The sequence below is a fragment of the Pezoporus occidentalis genome, unplaced genomic scaffold (genome assembly GCF_034315485.1).
Source record: "Pezoporus occidentalis ecotype Australia unplaced genomic scaffold, CSIRO_AGI_Poc_V1 ctg59, whole genome shotgun sequence".
Lineage (NCBI taxonomy): Eukaryota > Metazoa > Chordata > Aves > Psittaciformes > Psittacidae > Pezoporus > Pezoporus occidentalis.
The window spans coordinates 2,911,722-2,927,543 of record NW_026915932.1 but is presented as its reverse complement, the minus strand read 5'-3'; the positions used below and the strand labels follow the sequence as shown (position 1 = coordinate 2,927,543).

The following is a 15,822-nucleotide window of genomic DNA, read 5'->3' as shown; positions in this document are numbered from 1 at the left end:
GTTACTTGAAAAGTGCACCATCAGTTTTCGTGCTTTTGGTAACTGCTTTTATTAAATGACATTCAGGCTAATTACCTAATTGCTGAGAACTTCTTGGATTATCCTAAATGATATTTGCTTCGAGTGACTTACATGTGTGCTTCCAAATTGCTTTGTAGTGTCCATTTTATTTAATTTTATGTAACAATAGCTATCAATGTTTGAGACAAAAATCACGTGACATCAATTCATGGCAAGAGTAACTGAGAGGTGAATGTGATATAAATCAAAACAAATTGCTTGCTTAATTCTCAGTCTCCCTGAGAACAGAACACTTCTGCATGTTGAAAGACGTAAGTGTTCATTCTTGTTCTCTCACTAGAAGTGATGTGTGCCATTAACTTATCAACATCACAAGATATGCTTCAGGAGTGTTTGTTGTCTTTTTTTCTCCCATTGTCTCTGAGAAGATGGTTTTAAATTTGTGCATTAAAATCTTTAGAGGTCACTGAACTTTAAGGAGATGTTTTTATAGCTGGAAGATGTTTTATACTTAATGGGAAAATGTTCATTCATTAAACTTTTAAGATTTTACTTTTAAATGTGTAGTTGAAGTCCTTGTGTCTGTTCTTCATGAGAAACATTTAATGCTGTATGCCTATCACCTCTACTGCTTTGTTTGAAATCAGTAACTTTGCTAGAACTGGTTACTATTAGAAGAAGCCATTTGAGTGTAAAAAGATTGTTGATTGGATTATTAATTTTCTGGCAATGCTGAAGCAAACTTCTTACCAAGCTTAGACAAGAATCACCTCTCCAAAGATGTTAAAAAGAAGAGAGAACACCCTTTGAAATTTATTAGGCTTAATGATTAAGGGCTGTTATGCTTTTTGTGATGGTATGATTAAAAAAAAAAAAAGGCAAATGATGTGGAGAATAAGTGTCTGGATTACTTTGAAGTAATTTACACTCCTTTTACATCCTGATGAACCTAAAAGAGGAGTATCATTAAAAATTTAACTGAGAATGAGTTAAAAATTTAATTCTAAAGATGCTATCGATTTTTTTTGTGCTACAAAAGCAAATAGCATAATGAAGCTGAAGGAGACTTAGAGCTATAACATGTGGGCTTTGGCAGAGCTCATCCTCTCAGCCCATTAGTATGTACCCCAACCACCTCATGAAGATGCCCTAGGGAAGAGATTGATACATTATTACAGCTGAACCACCCCACCACCCCCACCACCCCCCAAACAGGTTTATCCTTCACTACCTTTGGGACAATGGAAGAATAGAAAAACACCTGTGAATTGAGAAACCTCACTCAGCCGCGTTCATCTGAATCTTTCAAGGACTTAAACAGCAGTAAGATGACAGACAAGGAAGCTACAGTATGCCATCAAGGAAAAAACTTCATAAGAGTCCAGCAGTGCTTCTGCTTCATGACATCGCCAAACGCTGAGTGTAATTGGCAAGATGATTGCAAAACCATTGCCAGGGGATTAGATTTAAAACTTATAATAATTTGAAGGGATGTTGAAGTGCTGCTGTAATTTAAGGTAGTAACAGTTTCTCCTGTTTAACACCAGGTTGTTCAGATGGTGTACTCCTGGAGGGGAGACATAAGCTAACCTTGGTTAACAGAAAGATAGTGGGATTTACTTTGTATTTAAAATTTCTAATATGCATTAATTAGCCTGCCTAAAGATCATTCCTTTTAAGTGAGACGGTGAGTTCCTAAGAAACGTTACTACTTCTTTAAGTAGTTCTTGAATGGCTTCAAGTAACCACATATAAACTACTTAAGAAACTGAGGATTTTAAGAGCATTTAAGGTGAACAGTTTTTGTGGGCGCTTGTTACCCATGATAAATTTAACTCTCAAGTGAAATTCCTGCCCTCCTCCATACTGTCTTAGTTATGTCTAAACCCTGTGCATATCACATATGTAGTTAGCAAGGTGCTCAGGTGATTTTAAGATGCTTCCCCCTTCTGTACTCAGTTGTTTTAATTCTGGGTGAAGATGGTGCAAACTGTAAAAATTATGTTAAGGATCTAATAAATTTAGCTCAGGAAGTACTTTAGGCCTGTGAACTTCACACTGATAACTGGAGAGCTATTGCTTGTATCTAACTTCTGTATGGTCACAGTGACTCTTAAAGATCAGTAGAGAAACATGTGACTAAATAATGTGGTGTCCTTAGATTGAAATTAGAGGGGGAAAAAGCCTGCAAGATTGGGCCTGTTGTTGCAATGTGTTTTCTCGTTTAAGTAGCCCTAGGGATGTAGTTAATGGGTGCCAGCCCCAGCTTTCCTGCATCCTGAATTTATGGTAGTGACTTTGTCAACATTACTCCAACAAATATAACAAATACCTCTTTTAAGTTGTGGATTTAAAAATAAAATCAACCTGTTTAGCAAGGGTAATAAAAAACTTCCTTAATCTTTGAGTAGTTTGTTAAAGCAAACTGCTTGAGTATTTGACACCAGTATGTTAGCCAGCTTATCTGAAAATTGCTTCTATGACAAACATAGAGAGCTTTGCAGAATCTCTGATTGTAGATGTGCTCTTTTCTATAACTTCATTTATTACTGCTGTTCTGAAACTTATGACATCACATCACTGAAAATGTTTTTGCCCTTTTTTTTTAAAGGGTTTACTGGATTTGAAGAGTAGGTTTGACCGCTTTCTGCAAGAATCTTTCAATAATGATCGACTCTTCAAACAGACTATTGCGGGTGACTTTGAGTACTTCCTCAACCTCAATTCTAGGTCTCCTGAGTACCTCTCATTATTTATTGATGATAAGCTGAAAAAGGGAGTCAAGGGAGTAAGTATAAATTAAATTAAAAGATTATGCTCTTTGTCACGGAAACGTGGATGAAATTAAAATAAGCTCCTTTCTGAAAAATTAATTTTGCATTAAGATAACTGGCAATACTGCCTTAAAGTATATGTAACACAATATGATCTCATAAAACTTTAGATAGAAACTTGCAGAAATATAAGGTCTTTTGTATAGCAGAGGATTATTACCTGTCTCTTCTTTCTTAAGTACAACTGTGTTCTTCAATCTTACTTCATAGCTTCTTTCATGAAATTTTGTGAGGTATGGCACCTGGAGCTGGATAGGATGGTTCAGCTGAGGCTTCAGTGGCTTTGAATAAAGCTGAATATTATTATATGCATCTTATGCTTTGGCAATCAAGTTATCAAATTGTACTTATTTATAAAATAAGTAGTCATTTTATTTGTTGTGGCACTAGATAGGCTTTGCAAATGAGTCTTAACTTATAAAATCTTTCATTCTTAGCTGACTTTCCATACTTACAATGCTGCATTCCATCTGTGCTTGTTTTTTTAAAATACTTAAAAACTCACCCAGGAGCTTTTACTGTATTTATTCAGACATTAAACCCTTCTGTCATTTTCCCTCTGCCTCACAATTGCTTTTCCATCCATTTTAGCTCTTATCTTCTTCTCCACTCTGACTTTGTGCACTGTTCTTTTGGCTCGTTTATATGTTGGATGAGTTTTGTGGGCTTCTTTATATGCTACTGCTAGACCATATGCTTGCTGTGAATTACTTTAGGTTGTATAAGACACTTGTGCTGGAAGGTTTAAATGAGAAAATTCTTTCTTTTACAGCTAACAGAGCAAGAAGTAGAAACTATATTGGATAAGGCAATGGTTTTGTTTAGGTTTATGCAAGAGAAAGATGTTTTTGAACGCTATTACAAACAGCACTTGGCAAGAAGACTTCTCACAAACAAGAGTGTTTCAGATGACTCTGAGAAAAATATGATATCTAAATTAAAGGTAAGACAGTATCTGCATAATTTTACTTGCTTCCCCCCCCCCCCCCCCCCATAAATACAGTTTCTTTTGGTTTTACATCAGGGATATGTAGATAACATACATCTTGATTGCTATTAAGTACAGATTTGATTTTTTAAAGCCCCAGCAGAAAATATTAAAGGCTTTTGTGAATAATTTTGTGGGGAAAAAAAAAAAGGAAGAAAATAGGAAAGCACCTGTGATGCGAGCACAATCTTGGGAAACAAGGCTAGTATTTTTCACAGTTTAAGACTTTCCAAATTAGAGGATAACTCCTGTTTATCTAGTAACTGGATTTGAAGACAAGGATGTGCTTTATCCTAGGTTTTCTGTTATTCACAGTAGAATTTTCTATTGCATGCACAGTTGGTTTTTTAGTTGCTTCCATCTACAGACTGATAAGACTCAATTCCTTTTTGTTTAAGTAGTTTGAGATAGATCACGGACATACAAAATCTTCATATCAGTGGGTGGAAACATGTTTCCCTTAGTTGCTTCCATTTACTGATTAAATACACCAAGAGATGGAGAAAAAAAAGTAAAGCCTAAATGTGAACAGTCCTTGAAGCACCTTCTAGTGTGGCTTCTTCCTAAGTGGCATGATAAATGTCTAGTTAACTTCCAAACCAGAGTGATTTAATCTTAAGGTCAAACTTTACTGATCCTCATTTTTGGTCTTTGTATTCTGTCAGTGGGCAAAGCCTGATTGCATCAGATTACTCCAAATTATCAGTATTAATTACAAATTATCAGTACTAATTCCTTCAGTTACCTCTCTACCTCTTCTAGCCTGGTGATTTAGAAGTGCAGGGGATACATTTGTGATATGGGCCATCCATTTTCTTGTGCAGAGTGTTTAGGATGCTCAAGTTAACATACTTTCCTTTGCCATAGACATCTAAGTATGTGTTAGAAACAGACACAAAGTCTTGTAGGCATAACTGAAATGCATGTGTTAGTACATGTATGTGTAAACATATTCACAAAAGGTGTAGTAATCTCACCTGGTAATCTGCAGTAAACTCTTAAAATGATACACTTGGGGGACAACAGGTTTTTTCCTTACACAAACAAAGTTTCTTTCCCTTTTATAGTATCATGCTCAAAAGCAGGTGAGAGTGTGTGCCTCGGTCTGATAAGGTTTAGGTTTTTTTTCTTTTAATAAGATGAGGTAGGCAGCTAAAAATAAATCAGAAATCCAATACTGGAGGAAAGAGAAGGAAAGCAGGTTTCGTTACATGTAGGGTCAGATCCTTATATGAAATATGAAACTTACGATAAGATCTGAAGTAAAGCAAAAGGGAATCCCAGTAATCAAATGAAAAAAGTATCATTTTTAGTAAGATTTATAAGCTAACTATAAACTAACAGAAGCTCTGTATTCCTAGTGCTGGCACAACAAGTTATTTTTTGTATTTTCAGACTGAATGTGGATGTCAGTTCACATCTAAACTGGAAGGAATGTTCAGAGACATGAGCATCTCAAACACAACGATGGATGAGTTCAGGCAACATCTTCAGGCAACCGGGGTAAGAGTGTGTGGTCTGTGTGCTTGTCCTTTTACTTCAGTGCAAACCATAGACTTTTTATCAAGGCTTGTGGTTTTTAATTTGTTTGCACATGGGAAGAAGGATTTTGTTAGCACACTCCAATTGTACTTATTACTGTGCTCGTTATCTGACAAACTTCGTTACTATTTCCCGAAATACATACGTCAGTTCGAAGCTGGAATGGTGCCAATCTCGTTCCGTAAAATCCGGTTTCAACTTCTACTCTATCTACATGCTCTTGCGAGGGCCTCTGCAGCAGGAGCCCAGGCCCCGGCCCAGTGCCGGGCGGCTGTGCCGTCGCCGGCCGGCAGGGGGCGGGCTGTACCCACCCGCCCGCTCTTTTGTGCCTTGTCACCGTGTCACCACCGGTGTTCCCTTTCTCATTCTTTAAAGGTAACCTTCCTTGCGACACGGATTTTACGCTAACAACAAGAAAAATCTTGCGTGCTGCAGGTATTTGGAAAACACACCATCTCGTTTTTAACTGTCCTGATGCTACTGAAAACCAGACCTGCCCTTTTATTCAAATTACCAAATATGTACATAATTGTTCAATCAGGAAGTGTTACACCTTGTTGTAAAAGTGGACCTCCGGAATGTTGCATAATGGAGAGATTGCTTATATTTGAGATCAGTTTGTATGTTCTGAACACACTTTTTCTATACTGATACTCAGTAGCACTTAATAATATACAAGCAGCCACTGACTTTTACCCTGCAGGTAAGTAAGTCCACTTATCAAGCATGTTTGAATCAGTTTCAAGAATGTGAATGCCAGCAGCAAGTTTGTGGAAGTACTCTGCCCCATGTCCCTGGTTGTACAGGGTGGTCTGAAATCTTTGCTGTCTTGAAGCAGTAAGCCGAATTCTTCCTCATCAGTATGCTGTGAATCATCATGAGTGAAAGAACAGGATGTTCTTAATGTAGTTTCAGAAAAGGTTGTAGAGGATATGGATAGGTGTATATTAAGGTGCACAGGCAGCTTTACTGCTTTTTTGCTTTAGAGGCTAATCATGTTTTCTCTCTGAAATGCTTGAAATGTTAGTTTCAAGAAAAAGGTTGTCAGAGCACGCCCTGCTTTTAGGTACCATGTGGGACTTGTACGTGGTGGGGCATATGTTAAAAAGATTCATGTGCTTCACATGACAGTTTTAAACTGAGTTACTAAATGATGTCTCTGTCTTCTTCAGTGTAGCTACATATGGCTAATAAGATGAATTCAAAATGTTAATAGATATTCTTCCAGGCCTTATTTGAAACTTCTTCCTATTCTTGGCAAGGGACCAGCAGTTTGCCTGATGGTTGGTTGCCTTTGGTCAGCCTAGTCATGACCACCTAATGAAATTTCTGGTGTACTTACTTATGATGGAAATGTATATATTTCTATTACTGTCAACAATACTTGAGAGGAAATACAAACAGGAAGATTTTGGAAATTTTGTGTTACTGATAACTTGCTGGTGGTACTGTGTTTTGTATGAAGTAGTCTATTCTACTCCTTTTTAAACAATTTGTGTACCTTGACTATGTCTGGTGCCTCCTAGAGGAGTTGGGCATCTGCTCTTCTCTAAATAATCCTACCTGCAGAGTCTCCTGCTGGATTCTGTGTCCTGAGATGCAGGTAGTGCCAAGGACTGTGCAGGTGATTGGTTTGCTGTCAGTAAATGGAAAGTTCAGCACCAGGCAAAGTCCAAGCTTATAGATGATGAATAATTTCTGCAACTGCAGTCCTGAAACATCCATTTGTTATATAAAGATTAGATCACTTCAGGACACTTTCCATTAGTTCATATCATTTTTATGCTGAAAAGACATCTTTTAAAATAAACTGTTTCCGTTCATTGAGGTGAGGCATTCTAAATTAATGCTGTCTTCTGGTCTGTCTAAGGGTAAAAAAATTCGGGAAACAGTTGCCATATTAATTAAGATGTTTTGGTTATAGATGAAGTTGTTTTCTGTGGCTTTCTGTCTGCATTGATGACCTTTCCCTACACTTTGGCCAGGGGGAGAAAACTGTTGAAGCTTGCTTTTTTTTTTTTTTTTTTGTGATTCACAGATGAACTAGGTTTTTGTGTCTGAATGCCTGTTTGCATTTCTCTTCTGAGCCTCATGACATCAGTGATAAGAAATTAGAAGCAGAGCAGTAACGCTGGCTACAGAACAATCTTTACATAGGTGTTTACATACTTGTACAAATTGTTCCTCTTAAAGCTTAATGGAATTCAGTCAAAGGGGTTTCTGTACGAGTAGCCTGTCACCGGTCTCTCTAGATTTTTCAGAAGTTTCCTAGGCACAAGATTGCTGATGCACACAGGCATTCAACAGGCACAGTATAAAAACTCTTATGCGGTGCGTGGAGGTACTACTCTGCTATTTAATAGTGAAAGTTTCTGAGTTCATATGACAGTTTTGACCTACTGAAATATAATATGCTCTATTTCTGTGTAGTTGGTTTATAACAAGTTGGATATAGTATGCTTTGGGTTTTCTTGTGCTTAATTTGTGTTCCTTGAATTAAGTTTAATAATATTCAGCTTAGCTAAGATACCTAGTAAGGATTGTACCTTGCTGATAGCCAGATGTTTATCACCTTCTAATACAAATACTTTATAGATCAGCAATTCAACTGTAGAATGTTTCCTGACGAGTGCTAAATATTTATAGTTATAGCTGTCTTTAGGGAATGTGCCTAGGTTGTGTCTGTGAAAGTGAGTAACTGTTTACATTGCAGTCCAGAGGTAAATTGCAGGGAAAGCTCCCTATGGTTTGACGTTAGATATTCAGTATTACTCTCTGATTGCAGAGAGTAAATTTATGAACAGTTGCTTTGAAATAGATACCTTTAGTAACCTGGTTTTACTGTATGCAGTCAAAAACCTGTTTAGAAAGAATTGTTATATGTATTACGAGTTCTGTTTATGATCACAGACATTTCATTCTTGATTAAGAATTTATTTTGTTAAATTCTGTGCACTCCTAAATGCCAGAAGGAAATAATGTGGAGGATTTTTGCTGTACCATTTATTCTGATAATGATGAATTCATTTGTCTGGCTTCATAAAAAATAATAAGCATAGATATATGTCTGTATTTTTCTTAGTCTGTGAAAATTCTATACATTCTATGCTGATACAGAAAGATGATGAAACATGGTCCTGTTTTAAAATAGTGTATGTTTTTTTTCAATTATCCTTAGGTCTCATTAGGTGGTGTTGATCTTACAGTGCGGGTCCTCACAACAGGGTACTGGCCTACGCAGTCAGCTACACCGAAGTGCAACATCCCTCCGGCTCCCAGACATGCTTTTGAAATATTTAGAAGGTATCTATTAAAACAGATTTTTTCAGTAGAGGTTTTAAGAAGATACTTTATAAACTTAACATACAGATATATTTTACCATTAAAGACATGCTAGCATACTGCTGCTCTTCAGTTCATGCGAAAATTGGGGACTGCAATAATCACATGAGGCTTGGGTTTTTGGGTGCTACTACTTAAAGTAGAAATCTAACAAGAGTTAATGTTTTGAAAAAGCAAAAGTTAGAAGTTTCTAACTTACTGTCTATGTAAAGCCTATGTAACTGTTTAAAGCAATTTTCTCTTGGATAGATGAGCTATGTATTAAGTTTTCAATTCAATTATGTTACAGATTTTATTTAGCCAAACATAGTGGGCGACAGCTGACACTCCAGCACCATATGGGTTCTGCAGATCTCAATGCCACTTTCTATGGGCCTGTTAAAAAGGTAAAGTATCAAGGTTATGAAAATATTGCATCTTTTTTAAAAATAAGCAAATGCACATTTGTGATAACTTCAGGATTTTATAAAACGAAGGCTTAGCCACTGATAGTATCACGAAAAAGATGCCTGTCATAGGCTTTATAGTCTGATTCTTCCTTTGTAGCAGTTTTGTCCAAATCTAATTTGAAATCTAATTTGAATGCATCGCTCCGCATCATCTCTTCATTACCTTGTAGGAAAGTAGTAATTTTGATCTTGAAGGGACCTCAGTGGTTGAGTATTTTGGGGATTTTTGGCTGTTAATTGGTCAGAAGTGAAATGAAACTTGTTTCTCTGTAATTTTTTTAGTGTGAAAAAGTGTTGTTAACCCAAATTTAGCCTGCTTTTCATATGCAGAGTGCTAGCAATGTAGACAACAGTTTTTTCAAACTCAAGAATCTTAGTAGAGTTAATAGAAGTATTAATGCTTAATGTTTATGTATACCAGAAAATGATTTGCTAGTAATTTAGACCAGCATCACCTCTAGCTTAGCATTTTAGAAATGGTGTGATACTTGGGAATGTAGAAGGAAACGCAGAATGAAAAATTATTATAGCACAAAGTGTTAATAATATGCTTTTATAAGGGTGTTAAAATTGTATTACTTGATAATTTTAAAGCTAAGAGAACTGAAGTAATGGAACAGGGGCCAGAGAGGTGGTAGAGTCTCTGTCCCTGGAGATGCTCAGTGCTTGAGTGGACATAGCCCTGGGCATCCTGCTCTAGATAGCCTGACTTTGAGTGATGGCTGGACCATGGAACCTATAGAGAAGGCTCCAACCTCAATCACCCTGTGATTCTAAGCTACTGGAGAGACATTGTGGTTATGCTGGCAGGTGTATGCTGTTCTGTCACTTGTGTACACTGATCTCCTAGGTAGATATTTCATCATAAAAATTCACTGTAGTGAGGTAAGATATTTTGCAGTGGGGAATAATCTAATAGCAGTTTTGGAATTTTAAAACAGGAAGATGGCTCAGAGGTTGGCGTAGGAGGTGCCCAAGTAACTGGCTCAAATACACGGAAGCACATATTGCAAGTCTCCACTTTCCAGATGACAATATTAATGCTCTTTAACAACAGAGAAAAATATACCTTTGAGGTAAGCATTGTGGTATTATCATATGATGTTAAGTAACCGTTTTAGGCACTTTCTTGACCTCTTGAATAGACTTTTGAAGATCAGCTGTGTCTCCTTCTATTTGAGTGTGGATCAGACCAATAAATACAGGAAGCAGATCATTAGCAATGCACCTGGGAAGCAGTCCTAGGGGAGGGAAATATTTGGGGGTAGGAGTTTTCAGAATGTTGAAGAATTGTGAGTGTGGTTATTCCTAGGCCAGAGAGCTATAGAAAAGCTGAAGTTGGAATGCAGACGGTGGCTCCATTTGCTTGTTTTATCTTTGAGAAATTAGATTTAGAGGCGAAAGGGCGGAAGAGTGTTTGTACCTTGGCTTTTTAAACACTGAAGTGCTTAAATTGGCAGGTTGGAGTTAGCTGTAGGATGAATCAAAGAAATTTCATCCCTTCTCTGACATGGTGAGCCAGAAAAGACAATAAAGAAGGTCCAGATAGATTCTTAACAAGGAGACTTGAGGGGAAATACTGGGAAAGGTTGAAGCGGTCAGCTGATAGACAATGATGAAGGTGGCTTTCAGAGTGGAGGAGGATCCTGTGCCTATGAGGTTTGACCATTGTATTTTAATGTCAGTAGTTTTGCTTTAAATGTTATCTTCTGTTTGAGAGAGCATTGGCAGCCTTGAAGAGCAGTGTGGGTGCTATTTGAATCAGACTGGTTTTCCAGGTTTTTCATCTAGTTTTGACTGTGCTGTGCATAGTAATCATTTGCCTTTTTGTTTGGATTTTGTTTTCAGCTTATTGGCATACTTCTAGCCTGTTAATGAAGAATGTTTCTTTGAAACAGTCTCAGTTGGGATTAAGGAAGGCAGGTTTTGATAAGAGGCTTGTAATAAGCTACTCATAGTTCAAAAAAAGATGATTTTACAGCAAAAAAAGTCTTGTGTATTATGAAATCTGTTGTAGGAGCATTACAGCTTTGAGTGCTTTCTCTGCATAATTCTTGGGGACAGAAGGGGAGTCAGTGGGAGGGAGAAGAGGGGGACTTAACAGCTCATTTTTTCTTGGTGTTGAAATTGGGCTGGTGGCTACCTTATTGCACAAAATTGTAGGCTTGATGAGTGGTACAGTCTTACACATATATGAAAAAAATGACATGGTAGAGCAGTGAAAAGTACAATTTTTAATACGTGCTCTAAATTACGGTTTGTTTTACTTAAGACCAGATGATAGATAAATATGTCCATGTGCTTTTAGGTTGTATATATGTTTTGTTTGTTTCTGGTTTGGAAGTTCTTAAACTCTTACTTAGTGTCCCACTGTAACTAAAACATTAAGAAGGCATATTTGTTTTGTTTGGTTTCTTTGGTGAAGTGTGTGGGAGTTGTCTTTAACTCCAGCCAGGAGAGCTTATGAGAACTTAGAGTAGAATGAATTTTATCTTTGTTCATTGATTATTGAATACCATGATAAACTGCTGAGTGCTGGGCAACTGTTATTTTCCTGTCATATCACATTAATGCTTTTACAGTAGCATAGCATGAGAGATGACATGGTATGTACTTGTATCAGCACAAAACTGTCTGATATACAAGTGTTTCTGCAAATTCTCGGCTAAACAGATTAATTTGAAGCTACCTTCACAGCTGAGCACTTTGCTGTTTTGTTTTGCACTCAGTATGATTACCAACTGCAAAATTGACAAGATCCTCACAATAATCCTAATAGCCATTAAGCCATGTGATTACAAGAAAAATGGGATAATGATGATACAGAAATGCATAAGATACTACAGTTACTTAAAGGATTGTTGCAAAGTAAAATTCCTTCACAAAAATATACATATTTGTTGTATTCCTGTACAGCAACATTTTATATATGCAAAAGAACTGGTGGACATACAGTTCTAAGTTAATGCTACCTGAATCTAAGAGAAAGGAACTCCATGTAAACCTTCAAAGAATGCTAGTATTTTCAAATAATTCAGTTTCTTCTAATCAAGTCTCATCTAATACTTAGCATATTTTTCTGTTAGCTTACAATATATCTCAATATTTTAAAAGGTGAAATAGACAATTTTCAATGATAACATAAAAAAAAGGGAAGGTTTTTGGTTTAACAGAGAAATACATATGTGACTGTAGTACAAGTTGTTGCATAATTCTACAAAAATAAGATTACTGTTCAAAACTGCCTTACCTCTTTTCTCTTTTGCTGATCTCTGCTTTGGAAGATACACAAGTGGAAATCTGCAAATAAAAAAAAACTAAATTTTCAACATTGCAACAAAATGACATGTTTTCCTTCTGATTGCTTTCCGCACATCTTCCTTCTAATAAGCTTTTTTCTTGTGTAGAACTGGACAGAGGCAGTTTTATACCTAGAATCGTCTCTTTTGTAGCCTCCAGATAAAACTCAGCTGGTAATATTTTTAGAACTAAGACTGGGTAATCAGTACTGCTCTTGTGCATGACTCCAGTGTGGTCTTTAAGGCATTTTTGGAGATAGGAAAAAAATGTATAAATTTTTCAGTGTTACATCAAAGGCCTATATAAAAATATGTTTGGAAAAGTGATATGCTACAGACCAAAGGAAAAAGAGAGCACAAGAACATCTGTTATCCCCATTTACATTCATAATTATGCACTTTTTTATCCAACTTGAAGTTTTTGCCTTCTTCTGAGGCAGCATATTGCAGTGCAATTCTTCCTGTCGTTCTTATTTTAATGCTAGCTTATAAATTCTGAAGCCCAAATGGTTCACATACGTTAGTGGCTGAGTTGGAATGCTGTGGAGTGAAGTAAAAAAAAAAAAACAACAGAAATACATAGTGGTTAGTGTGAAGTTTAGCATAAAAAAAACTTGAATTCCTTTTTAGCTCTTTGTTTCACTTCCATCAAAAGCAGGATATATATATTTCCTTGTAGAAGTGATTTAGTTTTGAAAGAATTCATTTTAAGTCTTGATAAAAAAAATGTAGTTTGCGAACATGCATGTCATTAATAAGCTGTATCTGATTTGTAGCCTCAAGATTTTACTTTCACCCAAGTCCTAAAATCTAAATGTTGCCTTTGGTTTGTTAAATTTATGCTGATCAGTCTGTTTCAGTAAGAATATTTGCTGTGACCATGTAAAAGATTATAGTGGGTTTGGGTGTTTGTGGGTTTGAGGTTGTGGGGTTTTTTTGTTTGGTTTGGGGTTTTTTTTAATACTACTGCTTGCTGGATCTGGAAGAATTTTGGGAAGGCGACAAAGGTGACAGTTGTGTTTTCAAATAAAGCAAGGTGTAGATGAGGCCGTCAGTGATATGATTTAGTGGTGGCCTTGGCAGTCCTGGGGGAATGGTTGGACTTGATCATCTTAAAGGTCTTTTCCCACCTAGTTGATTCTATGATTCTGTAAAGTGAAGAAACAGTAACTTTCTGTGTGCTGCTTGGGAAGAGACATTTTGTTACTAGCAAATAGGTAAAGTATGAGGATGCCTAGTGAGATGCTGTGTTTGAGATGCACTGTCGTTAATTGCAGTGTCTGAATAGGGGCCAATACATCCGGATTGTTTTTATTGCATGTTGTCCGTGGTGGGTGACCACAGAAGGGTAGCATCTTTTTCTGGATTGATTTTAAAAAACTTGAGTGTACTCAAGAAATGACATCATTTAATATAAACTAGTTGTACTCCAAAGTCTGGGTTTTTTTTCTGGTCAGTGTTTAAAGAACTTTTTAACAAGTTTTTTATAGTTCTTCACAGATCTTAGCATTTTGATCACTGGGAGTTGTTACTGCTGCTTTTAGCCTGAAGGTCATCAGTTCGACTTGTGTGCCGTGAGAATTAGGAAGTTATGGGGACAGTGTAAGAGTTTTATTGCTCTTAGAACTGAAGGTGTCGAAGCTGAGAAAGTGACAGCTCATGTGGACAGTTACATGTCTGTGAGGTTTATTTTTTCTATTTGGTAGTTTAATCTTTAGCTGCTAGAGGTCCCTTGAGTCTGAATGGATATGTCTGCAGTTTCCTCAAACTAGAAAAAGGAAGAAAATAGAGGTAAAGCTAAAATGAACTTCTAATAAGTGGGAGCTCAGTAGACAGGTTTTCAGGAAGCGGTAGTAGTTTCCTTATTCCTAGAGAATGCTTGCACATCATTCTGCATCCAGTATAATTTGCTTACTAATTCATGATCACTGGTGACTTGCCTAACACATGGCTCTCCTTTGTAAAGATCTTATTTTCAACAGTGTTGCTGAATGCAAATGCATTTACACAGTTCTTAGGAATGCTCATGAACACTATGGATGGTTTCCATTACTGAGTTAATTAGAAGGTGAGGTTTCACTGTTCAGCAAATGTTGGAAACAGTGAACGAATCCTTTCAGCCTTCTCAAAAATTGCAGTGAAATGAAACTGCTGGTTATTAATTTCTGTTTTCAGCTCATGGTGACTATTTACATGACAGAATCACTGTCAGTATGTTGACCCAGGTGGATCATTTTGCTACTGAATGAATTCAAACTTTTCAAGGCCTTCAACTGTCACAGAAGTATTTTGTATGCTTGAAGGTGGACATTAAGCGATCAGTGCTGTCGGTGCAAAACATGGTACTTACTCCTGCCATAGCCATAAACTAACTAAGATATTTTTCTTTAGGAAATTCAACAAGAGACTGATATCCCCGAAAGAGAACTGGTTAGAGCCCTACAGTCCCTTGCATGTGGCAAACCAACGCAACGTGTTCTCACAAAAGAGCCTAAATCAAAAGAAATAGAAAATGGTCATATATTCACAGTGAATGATCAGTTCACATCTAAACTACACAGGGTCAAGATTCAGACGGGTAAGTGAGCTGTATGTTCTACTGTCTTGCAGTCCCAAAACTGTCTTAAAATGACAAATTATCTTTTGCAGGATTGACATCCATCCAAGTAAAAGAAATAAAGTAATATATCTCTTTAGTTGATGATTAGTTGCATCAAAGTGAAAATTTAAATACTGAGAGAAGTGTGGAAGTCATAGTTAAACCTTTTACGTTACAGAATTTGTGATTAGCTATTAAAATGAAATGTTGAAAGAAATAAAATTAAAATTTTAATAAAATTAAAAATATGGTACTGATTGATTCATGAATAGGAAAATCGTCTTATAAGTTGCTCTGCTGCTGTGAAATTGAGTGATGTTTTTATAGCCCATGGTGCAACAGCCATTTCGAAGTGCCAGGTAGCTGTAATGTTTTTAGGCAATAATTTGGGTTTAATAAATAGAACCTCATCAGTACAACACCACTTCATGGAAGTGTTGGCTTGTCTTTTGCGTAAGTAACATTGATACCTTTAGTCTGGAAATAATTTCTGATTTGTAGCATTGGTGTGGGTACACCTCATAGAGTGTTTTGGAAGGTTAGTTCTTAGTTTTAGTACATCTAAAAATATTTTCTGACTTTGCAGGTCTCTGTATATAGCATCACTGGCAGTGTTTTAAGTGCAACATTGGTAATTCACATGCTGTTTGTTGCATGTAGTATAACTTGCTGGGCTTTTGTGCAGCACACTGTGTGCAGGGATGTACGCATGTAAAACACAGTACCTACATACATGACATTGTATGTA

At 36.6% G+C, this 15,822-nt stretch overlaps 1 protein-coding gene across 1 annotated transcript in view; it reads left to right on the top strand.

Annotated features, from left to right (window-relative positions):
- CUL3 (cullin 3) overlaps positions 1–15,822 on the top strand; it is a 58,808-nt gene that overhangs the window by 40,697 nt on the left and 2,289 nt on the right. The window contains exons 8-14 of the mRNA XM_062638872.1: positions 2,633–2,809; positions 3,628–3,798; positions 5,239–5,346; positions 8,564–8,688; positions 9,017–9,113; positions 10,118–10,252; positions 14,867–15,053. Of these exons, the coding sequence (XP_062494856.1) occupies positions 2,633–2,809; positions 3,628–3,798; positions 5,239–5,346; positions 8,564–8,688; positions 9,017–9,113; positions 10,118–10,252; positions 14,867–15,053 (1,000 nt within the window). The remainder of the gene's footprint in view (positions 1–2,632; positions 2,810–3,627; positions 3,799–5,238; positions 5,347–8,563; positions 8,689–9,016; positions 9,114–10,117; positions 10,253–14,866; positions 15,054–15,822) is intronic.